Here is a 14,840-nt window from a genome sequence, read left to right as displayed (position 1 = left end):
GATTTTTTTTCCTGTTTATTGATTGCATGCTTTAATGCAAAACATTTATTTTACCTCTTGGGGGTAAACTTGAACACTAAAAATCAAACCATGCGTTAAATAAAGGTTTACGAGTACACATCAGAAATTTATTGATTTCTTAATAAAAAAATGCACATTTTGTTAGTAAAAACCATTATCAAGTATTACTGTTATATTGGATACCATATATATATTATGTTGCATGCTGTTAGGCGAAATCTTGAATTGGTATTATGGGTATCTTGATAAAAACGTTATAGTAATGAAAATTTATCTTTGTTACATAAAAAATAAAATATACAAAAATATTGTTTGATTACATTAAAAAAAAAATGGTGAGAATTTTGCTAAATAGAAGTTTAACAGTATTTTCTTATTTGATTGAGTAAATATGGATAAGTAGATGTTGGTAATTATAAGGGTAGGTAATTCAAATAAAAAAGTACATATAGATATATTTCAAAATAATTTTGTGGAATATTTCTAAATACTTCAAAAATTAAACAAATATATATTATCAATCTGCTTTTCTGTATTTAATTGTTTATTTTTCCTTTTTCAGAATTGAATATAATCCACTGTGACTTAAAACCTGAAAATATTTTATTATGTAATCCCAAAAGATCAGCGATAAAAATAGTAGATTTTGGAAGTTCGTGTCAATTGGGACATAGGGTGAGTGCTAATTTATAAACTTGTGTTAAAGGTTCCTTATGTGCCAATAACAGCAATACAGGAATGTTTTCCAGTTACTATAAAGCATCCTATATTTATAACCCTGCTTCACCCTCAGCACATTGATCTTTCTACTACGTTTGTAGGCCATTAAGTAATAAATAAAATGTGCACCTCATATCGCTCACTCCTTTCAAGAACGTCAAAAATCGAAAATCGTCAATTTTCAGCTGTGCATGTTTTCGGAATGCCCAAATGATGTACTATATATAGCCCAGCAAAAGTGGCATATTTTTAACTTGATATTTACCCGCTACAGTGCAGAAAGTGTTGTTTTTGCATTTTGAAGAAAAGGTATTGTTTCATATATTTTTTTAATATACCATATATTTTTCAAATGGAGAAAAAACCTTCAGGTTTTACTTAAAAAGATCTGTTGCACAGTAAAAAGTTCAATAAGTTACTTGATACTTATTTTTAATACATTGTATTATATTTTTAAACTTAAACTAAATTTTTAAAGTTTTTTGATTTATGACGTTCTTGAAAGGAGTGAGCGATATGTGTATGTATGAAATATGTATATTATTATTTTTTACTTAGTAGTATTTCACGAAGGGAAATTATTTTTTGAATGTATTCTAACCTTGCTAAAGGAATTAGTTTATGTACTTTGCCTGTGCAGAGGTTGGAAGCATTTATGCTGTTATATTTTAGCAACTATTATGAAACTACACTAGGGACACTCCTCTTGACATGTCCAAATTTAAGGTTTTGATTTATTTGTCCAAGCCAAGTCTCCCCCGTTCACGCTAGCCATACATTGTCCTTAAAAACTTGAGTAAAATGTCCTTGCTCCAAAATAATCAACTCTTCACGTTTAAAACTTTATAATTAACACACTATTTTACTTAACACATAGTGTTATTATATTATAATTTGTGAAAAATAATTTTTTCAGAGTTTTCTTATTATTCTAGATGAAAAAAAGTATGAATTTGTAAAAATTAAAAATGGCTAACTCCCTCACCAAAATATAAAACTTTTGATAGCATTTTATACAGATTTTTCCTGATTATTCTTTAGTAATAAAATTTTATAAACATTTTTAACTGTTCAACTGACAAACGGCACTTTTTCAGGAGAAATATTTAACACATTAAACGCCAATACTAAAATGTTTAAATTATGAAATTCCCAAAGAAAACTTTTCGATAATTTACATATTTTAATAATAAATGTATTTAGTTAGTCGCAAGCCAATATCAAATCCAATTGCAATATTTTTTGTTTAGAAATATACACACATTTTTAAATTTTTTATTTAATATAGTTACATTTTTAAGTACAACATAATACATTTTCTAAACATTCATACATATGGCAAACTTTTAGTTTTGGATTCGCTGTGCCTCTCCAAAAAAGAGACTGAGCTCTTGTGCTTGGAGAGGGACTTACACTCCTGGTTTAATGTTTTATATAATCAATGGTATAATAGTCTTTTTTATATATTTTTTCAAGATTTATATGTAATGGGCATTAATTTTTTTCTTAAGATTTTTAATATCCTCTATTTATTTTCTACATCTATTAAAAAGATCAAGAAATACTAAAATATTACAATTTACCGATATTATGAAAGTTACAGTCATCTTTCTAAAAGCTTTCACATTTTTGCTAAAAAAAAAAAACAGCCTGCTAGGTATGGCTGTATTAATACCTTCCGGCATCGAAAGGGTTAAGCATCAATCGACTGAACGGGTAGAAATACCTTTCCCGTCCTTAGTGTGTTAACAGCGTGTCTACCCCATGCGGTGTCCTGTGTAGATAGGGTTCAGAAAGGATGTAATAGTGGCGACGGTGTGCTTTCAGATATACCAATACATCCAATCCCGGTTTTACCGATCACCCGAGGTGCTGTTGGGCATTCCCTACGACCTGGCCATCGACATGTGGTCGCTGGGCTGCATCCTCGTGGAGATGCACACCGGGGAGCCGCTGTTCAGCGGGGCCAACGAGCACGACCAGATGAACAAGATAGTCGAGGTCCTCGGCATGCCGCCCAAGCACTTGCTGGACCAGGTGAGACCTCTTGCAACATCCTGTGTTACCGTTACAACATCCTGTAAGAAATACCGACATTCGAAGCATGTGTAAGACGGAGGATATCGTGAGGTGGGGACGACAACGAAGGCGATTCTGGAAGGAACATATAAACAGGATGTCAGAAGACAGACTTCCACGTATCGCCCTCTAAGGCAACCCTGAAGGACGCAGACCCCCAGGCAGACCTCCGAAAAGATGGAAAGACAGCTGGGAGTCAACATCCCAAGAGTGACATGCGAAGGCACAAACAGATCCCTAGGATCTACAAAAAGAAGAAGAAGAACATCCTGTCTTACACCATCTCATGGCATCTTGTGATCAGCCATGTATTTGAGTATAGACGAGGTCTGTTGTTACGTTGGTGACCGTCCATTTAATATTTTTCCTTCCATTCATTCCTGTTCCGCTAATCCAGGGGTGGAGAACCTTGTGGCCTCTTGGTCACTCTCATACGGCCTGTTAACTTCTGTCAGTTAAAAGAAAATTCGAATATCTTAATAAGTATATAGAAATAGCTTCAGCTTACGTAAGTTTGTGTCCGCAAAACTCAAAAAGTAATTGATGGACTGACTTGAAATTTTTACAAACGCAGCCTTTTGCCTTAATATATGATAAATCGCAACTTTATTTACTTTGAAACCTTGTAACATTTGATTTAATGCCTTCTAATTTGAATGTTGGAGATATCGGCCTTATGGTAAATCGAATAAATGAATGTGCCCTTAAAAATGAAAAGGTTTCTCAACCCTGCGTAAGTCGCTCCATTGAATTTTTTGATTATTTGTCTGAAGAATCAAAAGACTCAAAATTGTACAACGACGGCTTGCAGACCTTTGGGGGATCTTTACTAGATGCCTCCAGCACCAGAACTGTCCGTCTTCCAGTATTAATATCCAATGGTATTGAGAGATGCGTCATTCTTGTTAGATGTCTACTTATTGGCCAGGTATTGAAGAGATGCTTCCTTTTTGTTAGATGTCTACATACTGGCCCGGTATTGAGAGATGCTTCATTCTTGTTAGATGTCTTCATATTGGCCCGGTGTTGAGAGATGTTTTCTTGTTTGTGGCGTGTGTGACTAAAGATCGGATGGTGTTGCAGGCGCACAAGACGCGCAAGTTCTTCGACAAGCTGGCGAGCGCGGAGGGCGGCGGGTACGTGCTGAAGAAGTGCCCGACGGCGACGGGCGGCAAGGAGAGCGGGCGCAAGTACCGCGCCCCCGGCACGCGCCGCCTGCACGACATCCTCGGCGTGGACGGCGGCGGCCCGGCGCAGCGCCGCCGCGGGGAGGCGGGCCACAGCGGCTCCGACTACCTCAAGTTCAAGGTCAGTACACTCGCAATTCTTCTTCACAAGTAACACTTGTTGTACTGCATTAATCCTGCGGTTAGTGCCGCAGACTTTCTGAGTTTCTGGGTTCGAGCACCAACTTTCAATTCTTTTGGTTTATATTTTTAGTATGGGTCACTTAGACCTAGGATAGTTGTGTAACCCTTCCCTTATGGTGCTAAAAACTTCTGCGTGCACCGGTGACATGTATTTTGTACACTTCATATGGTGTACCTAATGTGGTTTAAAAACGGGAAAAATGTGAATATTCCTAAATGTCGCTTTTAATAACCTTGTTGAAGTTGAAATGTTACAATTTTGTAATGTTAGATTTGGTAAGTATCTAAAAACGAGAAAAAAATACATCACTAGTAGCCGCAATAGCTACACTTGCGACACTACTGCTGCGTAAGATGATCTGCGCACTACTACGCAGTAAACGCGTAATATACGCAATAGTATACGCAAAGCACGCCACGCACGCATACACTGAGAAACTTTTGTGTATTGGTGATTTTATCCCAAATTTTTTCAAAATTTTTATTATCGATATTTGTATTAATGAGCTTTTACTGTTGTAACCAGTTTGTGCTTTTTTTATACTAATTCTATCTTATAATATCTGTCTATAAAGTGACAAAAATATCTGTATGGTATTTGGTATCTGTGATTGACCATTGACGCCATTTGAATAATTTTTAACGGACGTAAATATAAATTGCAGGATCTCATCCTGCGCATGTTGGACTACGACCCGAAGGCGCGCGTGACCCCCTACTACGCCCTGCAGCACAACTTCTTCAAGCGGACTGCGGACGAGGCCACCAACACGAGCGCTGCGGGCGGGCCCCTCCCCTCCGCTTCCCCGCCGCACCAGCCCCCCTCCCTGCCCCACGGTAACTATCCCCCCAACTACTGAACGGGACATGCAGACAAACATTACCGACAAAAGTGTACATCGATAGTAGGACAATGGCGGATGTGATAACAAATGCACAATTTACTTTTTAATTTTTTTGGAATGGGATTTGCATTTATTATTTACCTTGCTTATTATGTACAAGGTTTATAGATCATTAAGTGCATTTTTGTTTCTTCTAACTTAAAAAAAAAGATGTTTTATTTTAATCTGTGTTGGGAACAGGAGGGATTTATTTTAATCTAGTGTGGGCCAATCAGTAACATCTCAGCATTTGCTCATTGCTGGGAGAAAACCATGTAAAACTCCTCGGGAGAAGCCGGACACTGTTGACTGTCGTCAGCAGACCTTCCATTCTACTGGAAGAGGGTTCGGCATTTTGTGTCCTAACTTGGTTTATGGTACCAAGACCAATTTTAACACATTTTCATTGGGCGGTTTTCTCATGAATCCCGACCGTAATTAGTATACTAATAAGGGTCGTATAATAGTAATATACCGTAAACTTCTGATTATGTTACTTGTGATCTGATTCTGATCCATACAATGTTTTTGGCGTCTCGCGCTCTATCAAAAGTAAACAAATAGAATGCTTATAGGCGTCTCCCGCTCTCTACCAACAGTATGTAAAAGACGGTCTTCCCGCAAACAATGTGTCAAATCAAAAATAAAAATGTGTTAATGTTATAAAAAAAAGGTGTTTTTTTTCATTAGTTTTTAAAGATAAAGTTAAGTGAATGTTCTTGTTTCTAATCATGCTAGAACTATTGAAAAAAAAAGCAAACTTTATTGCACTCTCTTGTAAGCTTTATCAAAGTCACATGCGCCGTTGTTCTACTATCATGACGAAATTTAACCTACTTATGGTTGTAGAACTAAAAGGGTACAACGCGATCGTTATGTTTGTACAATGTACAAAGGTGCACAAATGTGGCGTGTAGCTTAGCATAACTAAGAAAACCGGTCATATAAATCTAATATCGCTCACTCCTTTCAACAACGTCATAAATCAAAAAACTTGATTTTTCAGGAGATTGTTTTTAAAGTTTAAAAATATAATACAATGTATTAAAAATAAATATCAAGCCACTTATTGAACTTTTTACTGTGCAACAGATCTTTTTAGGTAAAACCTGAATGTTTTTTCATTCCATTTGAAAAATATTAAGTATATTAAAAAAAATAATTCAACAATACATTTTCTTCAAAATGCAAAAATAACACTTTCTGCCCTGTAGCGGGCAAATATTAAGTTAAAAATATGCCGCTTTTGCTGGGATATATAGTACATTTTCTAGGCATTCCAAAAACATGCACAACTGAAAGTTGATGATTTTTGATATATGACGTTCTTGAAAGGAGTGAGCGATATGTTAATGTTTTCTACACCCCTTGCAAATTATGATCGAAGTCCATTATTTTAGGGTCATCTGTCTGCTCTCAAGTCAGGTCTGCATTCCAACAAGGCAGGAGTTGATAACCATGATTTGATATAATTTTATTGAGAATTTAATTTAATTTGAGTGAATTTAAGTATTTTATGATATTAAAATAATTTTTTATAAATATAAAATTATTTTTTATAAATAATTTTAATATCATAAAATACTTAAATTCATGTATTAATTTTAAATTTATGTATTAATTTTAAATCAAACACAGATTTTTTGAGTCTACTAAGTTGTATTTTATTAACAAAAAACACATAAAAAATTATATTGTGACAATTGTTTCGCCTTGTTAGGGCATTATCAAACGAATGTTTGTTACATTCGTTTGATAATGCCCTAACAAGGCGAAACAATTGTCACAATATAATTTTTTATGTGTTTTTTGTTAATAAAATACAACTTAGTAGACTCAAAAAATCTGTGTTTGATTTAAAATTAATACATAAATTAAAATGGAGTTCTACAAATTAAACGCCAAGTCAATAAATATACTTAAATTCACTCAAATTAAATTAATTTCTCAATAAAATTATATCAAATCATGGTTATCAACTCCTGCCTTGTTTTATATATAACATAACAATTTGTATAGCCTTCCACCAGTCTGATGATGTCGGTAACGACGAAACCCGGTCGCTGGTCAAATAAAAATAAAGTGGAAAAGCTAAAAATATTGGTTTTAATCTAATAATATATTAAAATGCAATTCCATCACGAAGTGTCAGTGGATAATATAAATCTATTACAGTGTTAGACGGTGTTGAGCTAAACTTGACACTCAATACCTTCACACAGTGTACGAAAATTACCTCCGATCGTAGCGCACCTTTGTAGTATCTACAATCGTACAAAGGAACAATTTGTTGAGGCTACATTTTTATGCTATGATTTATTATCCCTGTATTCTAATATATGTGTGTGTTTGTGTTCAATGTTTATTTTATTCAATCTATGTATAACATATTACTATTGTGATAGTGCTTGCTAGAACTTTGCTACGATCTGTGTTCTCTACATCATATTGTTTGATCGTCTCATCCGAACATCTGAACATAATCACGCAGTATCAGCAATCACATCTTTATATTTTTATTTATACCTTGTTTGTGAAAACATTTTGGCCGTTTTCCATTTAGCATCACAATGTACATCAATTTATGTCTTTTATAATACAAGTCTATGGTACAAAAAATCAATGTTAGTATTGTATTAAGAAAGGAAAAGTTCCGTGTGCGTAGTTAATATAAACAGTTGAGAAATAAATACTGTATTGTGTTAATATTTTAACCAAGTACGAGGTGGATTACTGTTTTTATTGCATAGCTAAATCAAATCATATTTTTTGGGTACCTGAAGTTGAGAAAAAATACTAAATAATAATTACTGGTTTGCGAATCAGTTATTTAATATCCCAGTTTTACAAATGAAAAATTAATGCTTACCTCTTGTGTATAGTGAACCTCGGTTTAAGCGAAGCGATATTGTAAAAAAAGCATTATACACACTTTCCATCAATGTGACTGAATGGAAATCATGTATAATGCTTTTTTTACAATATTTTCCAATACCAATTTACTAACTTGTACTTGATTGTATGATTACACATTGCTTTAATGACAATACTAATTGTGTGTGCTTTCTGACCCTTTTCTTAGTTTATCAAATTCCATTCAGTAATGTGTGACTCCCTTCGATGACTCCGCTATAACCGAGTTTCTTTGTATTTCAAGAAATTATTTCTCTTTGCAATAGGCATCGTCCTAATACAATGCGATTACGCGACCATCGCAAGTTTTTGCAATTTTTACTTGTACGAATCCACGATTAAACATATAAATCTCGAATAAGTGTCCTACTTGGCATTCGCGCAACCAATAAGGACACTTATTCGAGATCTGTATGTTTAATCGGGGATTCATACAAGCAAAATTCGCAAGAACTTGCAATGGTCACGTGATTGTGTTGTATTAGGACGACTCCTTAACGTTTAGTAACATATAATCACACTACCCTTCCCTATATGTCATCAAATAACAATCATATCAAATCAAATACTAGCTTAGTCAAGCTGGAATGGAAATTATTATTATTATTATCAACTCGCAAAATAATTTGTCGAGGTGCTGAAAAAAAGCTAGTTTCTGTCCGAATTAGGGTGCCCATATGTAAAGATATATTGTGGAACGGAAACACTAGCGGGTGCAAGTAATGACGAGTGTGTGTTGTTATTTTGTGCCCAGAGAGCGTGCGATGACTAGCGCCACTCGCCGGACTTCCTCGCAGCACCTAGTGTGAGGGGGGCCAATCTAACCCATCCAGGTCCGATATCAACTGTAACAAACATGATAATCATTATTCTAGAATACCCTTACACTAGCGCCGACACTCAGTTTGTCTTTTTCAACCAGTTTTGCACTAGAAAGTATTAGTTACCTATTAAATATAGAATGTATTAACCATGTTCCATTAAATCTCTGACAGATTTACCGAGACTATATTTTTCTTTACCTTTTAATTGCTGGATTAACACGGCGGTAACACATTTTTGTTTCTGTTCTTTGGACATGTAATTCATATTTATATAGATGAGCAAGTATCAGCAATATATTGACACATTGTTTTCGGACAGTTTTCATCAACCCCAACCTTAATTAGTATATTAATAATATAATATACTATCATATACTAATCACAAGTAACCACAAACCCAATTCCGATCTGTACAATGTTTTTTGGCATCTCTCGCGCTATACCAAGAGTAAGCAAATAGAACGCTTATAAGCATCTCCCGCTCTCTACTAACAGTATGTTAAAGACGCTTTTAAGCGTTTCCCGCAAACAATGTGTTAATATATATTTAGTAAATTTACATGAACATGTAACTTAGATGAAACAAATGTTTTATGAAGACAATCCATTTTTTCCACGAAATATGGATCAATTTTTTGTACTATACTTATTATATTATAAATAATAAAATCATAGTGTTGAACTACTTGAACTAAAAAAAAATTGTAGTTGATTGGTTGCCTCACTGCAAAGTGTAGTACCACATCATATAATTACCGATATTAACAAAGACAAATCTGAGTGTTTGGCTGAATGGAGTTCTGATTATGTTTGCTTGAGAAGTCCCCTAATGTAATGAGTTCATAGAATGCCTGGAACCCACTTCCAATATAAAACATTATCCGATATAAATGTAATTTCTACACATCCCTCCTTAACTTTGCAAAGAGTACCATAGGAATCTTTTATTAAATATTCAGCATGCCCCCTACAACAACACTCACCGACTTTGGATACAATTGTGTTTCACAACCGGACTGTACAGTGCCATCCTGTAGATATACAAACATCAAATAATGCCAATAGTTATAATATTTAAAAATAATGCATGTTTCGTTGCAAACCATTCCTCTCACAAAATAATCTAATAGATGAAAAATGTTGTAGAATTCAATATGTAAGTTTTATTTCTGCAATTGTATTATGTTTATTGGAAAATTAATGATATTCAATTCTGTTACTACAGTTTTTTTAGCTTTTCAGTTTAGTGTTGAAATTATGCTTATACAAAAGCAAAAGTGCCAGTATGTAATAATTAATAATTAAAGAAAACACTTCGTTTTTTACCACTTGAGTTTAATTATAGACTACATGTTTCAGAAGCTAAACTTCCATCATTCAGGTCTGTATAATAACTAAAATATAAAATATAAAATTGTTCTATAAATAAGGATAGGGGGAAAGTAAGGGGAAGGGGTTAGTCAAGGAACGGAGTTTGAAAACAAAGGAAAAATTGAAAGCAATGGCGAAGAATTTTGAAACAATATATTATTTAATAAATTATTATTAGAATTCAGGTTTTTTTGTATTTCTAAATTTTCAAGATAATTCATAATTTGGCCTTTATATGGAACAAGGTGTAATAATTTTAATTTATGGGAGTGAAATGAGTGATTAGTATCTATTATATGATTTGCAAATTCCGAAAAATAATTACTAACAAGACCGCTTTGATGTTCTTTAATTCTAATCTTTAAATTTCTCGCAGTTTGGCCAATATATTTTCTATCACAATCTCCACACGAAATTTCATAAACACCACTTTTTTGTAATAAATCAATTTTAGATTTTGAGTTATCGAGGATTTTATGTAAATTATTATTTGTATAATATGCAGGTTGGATATGGGAGGGTAAGATTTTCGAAATATTTTTAGTTATTGAACCCGTATATAAATTTTTTCGCCAAGATTTATTTTTTATTGAATCATTATTAGGTGCTGAATATATGTATTTTTTGGTAAAATTATTTTTAATTTTATTTTTTAACATTTTATCTATTAGCGCGCTATTATACCCGTTGTTTTTTGCTATTAGTTTAATTGTGTTTAATTCACGATTATAATTTGAGTTACTGAGGGGGATATTAATTAGTCTATTTAATAATGAATGGAAACTGGCCATTTTATGTGAAATGGGATGAATGGAATCAGCTGGAATGACTGTGTCAGTGTGTGTTGGTTTACGATATATATTAAAATCTAATTTATTATTTATAACTTTAATCGATAAATCAAGAAAATTTAGGGTATTATCGTCATTTTTTTCCATGGTAAATTTAATATTATTATGTAAAGTGTTGATGTGGGTAAGGAATGAATCTAATTGTCTATCAGTCCCAATAAAAATACAAAAAATGTCATCAACGTACCTAAACCATCTAAAAATACATGTTTTTATAATAGGATGATTAGAATTTAATAATTCTGTCTCAAAATCATTAAGGAACATATCAGCTAATACTGGCGAAAGAGGAGAACCCATTGGGAGTCCGTCTCGTTGTTCATAAATTAAGCTATTAAATTCAAAATAATTTTGAGATGTACAAATATCATAAATTCTAGTCATTTCTTTTACATACAAATCATCTAAATCTGAATCACATAATAGTTTCATAAAAACACTTTTGGCATCATCTATTGGGACGTTTGTGAATAAATTTACAATATCAAATGAAATAATTTTAGCATTAGAAGGAATATTTAAATATTTAGTTTTCTCAATAAATTCCAAAGTATTCTTTATGCTATATGTTGGTGAAAAAATTTTATGACATATAATTAAATGATTTAGTAATTTACAAAGTTTATAATTTGGCGCACTCACGTATGATACAACTGGTCTAATTGGAACATTTATTTTGTGTAATTTAGGTAACCCGTATAATCTTGGAATTTGGGGATTTTTATTAATAATAAAATCTTTAATATTATCAACAATGATAGTAGGGCAACGTTTAAGTACTTCTTTTAATTTCGTTTGATATTTAATCGTTGGGTCTTTTTTCAAAAAATTCCAGCTGATTCCATTCATCCCATTTCACATAAAATGGCCAGTTTCCATTCATTATTAAATAGACTAATTAATATCCCCCTCAGTAACTCAAATTATAATCGTGAATTAAACACAATTAAACTAATAGCAAAAAACAACGGGTATAATAGCGCGCTAATAGATAAAATGTTAAAAAATAAAATTAAAAATAATTTTACCAAAAAATACATATATTCAGCACCTAATAATGATTCAATAAAAAATAAATCTTGGCGAAAAAATTTATATACGGGTTCAATAACTAAAAATATTTCGAAAATCTTACCCTCCCATATCCAACCTGCATATTATACAAATAATAATTTACATAAAATCCTCGATAACTCAAAATCTAAAATTGATTTATTACAAAAAAGTGGTGTTTATGAAATTTCGTGTGGAGATTGTGATAGAAAATATATTGGCCAAACTGCGAGAAATTTAAAGATTAGAATTAAAGAACATCAAAGCGGTCTTGTTAGTAATTATTTTTCGGAATTTGCAAATCATATAATAGATACTAATCACTCATTTCACTCCCATAAATTAAAATTATTACACCTTGTTCCATATAAAGGCCAAATTATGAATTATCTTGAAAATTTAGAAATACAAAAAAACCTGAATTCTAATAATAATTTATTAAATAATATATTGTTTCAAAATTCTTCGCCATTGCTTTCAATTTTTCCTTTGTTTTCAAACTCCGTTCCTTGACTAACCCCTTCCCCTTACTTTCCCCCTATCCTTATTTATAGAACAATTTTATATTTTATATTTTAGTTATTATACAGACCTGAATGATGGAAGTTTAGCTTCTGAAACATGTAGTCTATAATTAAACTCAAGTGGTAAAAAACGAAGTGTTTTCTTTAATTATTGTAACATGTCTTACCACAAAGTTAATGCCGAAACAATAAATAAAATATGTAATAATTAATATTATCAAATTATTGATAAATAATTGTATAAACTTTATACTCCATATAGAAGCAATTGTCAGCTTCTGTAGTGTAGTGGTTAAAACCTTTGGCTGCCATGCTTAAGGGTTCAATTCCCAGGGGGTAATTTTTTTTTACTCTAATATTTATTTAGTATTACCCTGGACTGATCACCTTGACTTCATGTAATAAGTAATCAATGTAACCATGCTTCAATACGATGCAGTGCTCTACGCACCTTTGCTTATGGGTAAGGGTTAGAAAAAACAGAAATTAAAAAATAGGAATGAAATGATTTAATTAATGTTAAAAATAAAATGTTTTATTTAAAAAGTTTTATTTTTAATTTCTTGCACATTTGCGCACTTGTCAATTTTTTTTCTTAGTATGTAATGCTGTTGAAAAATAATGTTCATGCTTTAAATAAATTTATAATTTGCCTTAAATAATTCAATGAAATTTTGTATTACTATTATTTCTACCTATATTTATTATAATTTCACTTTTAGTTTTTAAATTATTCTCCCGAAAACAGTGATTTGGAAATGATATTCAGAATAGTATTAGTAAATGTGTTTTCTGCCCAGAAGAAGCTTTCAATCTTTATTTATTGTTTCGGCATTTTACCTTGTGGTAAGACATGTTAAAATGATTAAGGAAACACTTGTTTTTATACCACTTGAGTTTATTAATGACTACATACTAGTTTCGGAAGCTGAAATTCCACCGTCAGGTCTGAATAAAAACATTATTATTCACACCTGACGATTTAAGTTTAGCTTCCGAAACTAGTAGTCATCAATAAACTCAAATGGTATAAAAACAAGTGTTTCCTTAATCATTTTAAGCTTTCAATCCATGGAAATTTAAGTATACTAATTGATTTTATGAATTTTTATTCAAAAAGTTGTACACAATTCGCTCACTCCTTTCAAGAACGTCATGAATCAAAAATTGTCAATTTTCAGTTGTGCATGTTTTCGGAATGCCCAGAAAATGTACTATATCCCAGCAAAAGCGGCATATTTTTAACTTAATATTTACCCGCTACAGGGCAGAAAGTGTTGTTTTTGCGTTTTGAAGAAAAGGTAATGTTTAATTATTTTTCAAATGGAGAAAAAAACCTTCAGGTTTTACCTTAAAAGATCTATTGCACAGTAAAAAGTTCAATAAGTGGCTTGAAATTTATTTTTAATACATTGTATTATACTTTTAAACTTTAAAAACAAACTTCTGAAAAATCAAGTTTTTTGATTTATGACGTTCTTGAAAGGTGTGAGCGATTTGCTTGTACATATACGGTAGTCAATTAGTATAATTTCATTACGTGGACTATTTTGCTTTCTTTGATTTGGTATCAATGAGTATTTACTATATCGCAAGTCGATCCGATAAAAACATCATTGTCATTAAAATGCTTTCATTTAATTACTTTCCATAAATCACAATCATCTCATACAGTTTTATATCTTTATTCATCCTATTGTATTGTTTTATTCTAGTCGCATGTGTAATTTATGGTTTTATTACTCATAGTGGGGGAGATGATTGCATGAATGTTGCCCATATATAACTTGCATGAAGCTAATATGTAATTTAACCATTTTAAGGACAAGTCAGCAGTTTGTAATATTAAACACTTACCTCCGTGTTGTGTCCAGCTACAAACATATTATTATCTTCATCAATCAAACCTTCTACTTATGTATGAATATTCACTATGTGAGAAAGGTATTAGAATAGAAAATATCAACCTCCAATTTATTCATATATCGCTCACTCCTTTCAAGAACGTCATAAATCAAAAAACATGATTTTTCAGAAGAACGTTTTTAAAGTTTAAAAATAAAATACAATGTATTAAAAATAAATATCAAGCCACTTATTGAACTTTTTACTGTACAACAGATCTTTTTAGGTAAAACCTGAAGGTTTTTTCTCCATTTGAAAAATATTTAGGATATAAAAAAAAATAATTAAACTATACCTTTTCTTCAAAATGCAAAAACAACACTTT

General features: G+C 32.0%; 1 protein-coding gene across 9 annotated transcripts in view; it reads left to right on the top strand.

Annotated features, from left to right (window-relative positions):
* The window catches only part of LOC148305208 (serine/threonine-protein kinase minibrain-like), a 100,226-nt gene that overhangs the window by 80,885 nt on the left and 4,501 nt on the right, over positions 1-14,840 (top strand). For all 9 annotated transcript variants that reach the window (XR_015838226.1, XR_015838224.1, XR_015838225.1 and 6 more), the window contains exons 8-11: positions 584-696; positions 2,569-2,778; positions 3,904-4,128; positions 4,856-5,027. Coding sequence is in view for 6 of the 9 variants with exons in the window: in XM_088267061.1 (XP_088123187.1) it covers positions 584-696; positions 2,569-2,778; positions 3,904-4,128; positions 4,856-5,027 (720 nt within the window). In the remaining 3 variants the exon portion in view is untranslated. The remainder of the gene's footprint in view (positions 1-583; positions 697-2,568; positions 2,779-3,903; positions 4,129-4,855; positions 5,028-14,840) is intronic.

Source organism: Brachycentrus maculatus, unplaced genomic scaffold, assembly GCF_059751285.1.
Source record: "Brachycentrus maculatus isolate JH-2025_06_01 unplaced genomic scaffold, ASM5975128v1 h1tg000277l, whole genome shotgun sequence".
Classification (NCBI taxonomy): Eukaryota; Metazoa; Arthropoda; class Insecta; order Trichoptera; family Brachycentridae; genus Brachycentrus; species Brachycentrus maculatus.
The sequence above is the reverse complement of the archived record's forward strand: the minus strand, read 5'-3'. Positions and strand labels throughout refer to the sequence as shown.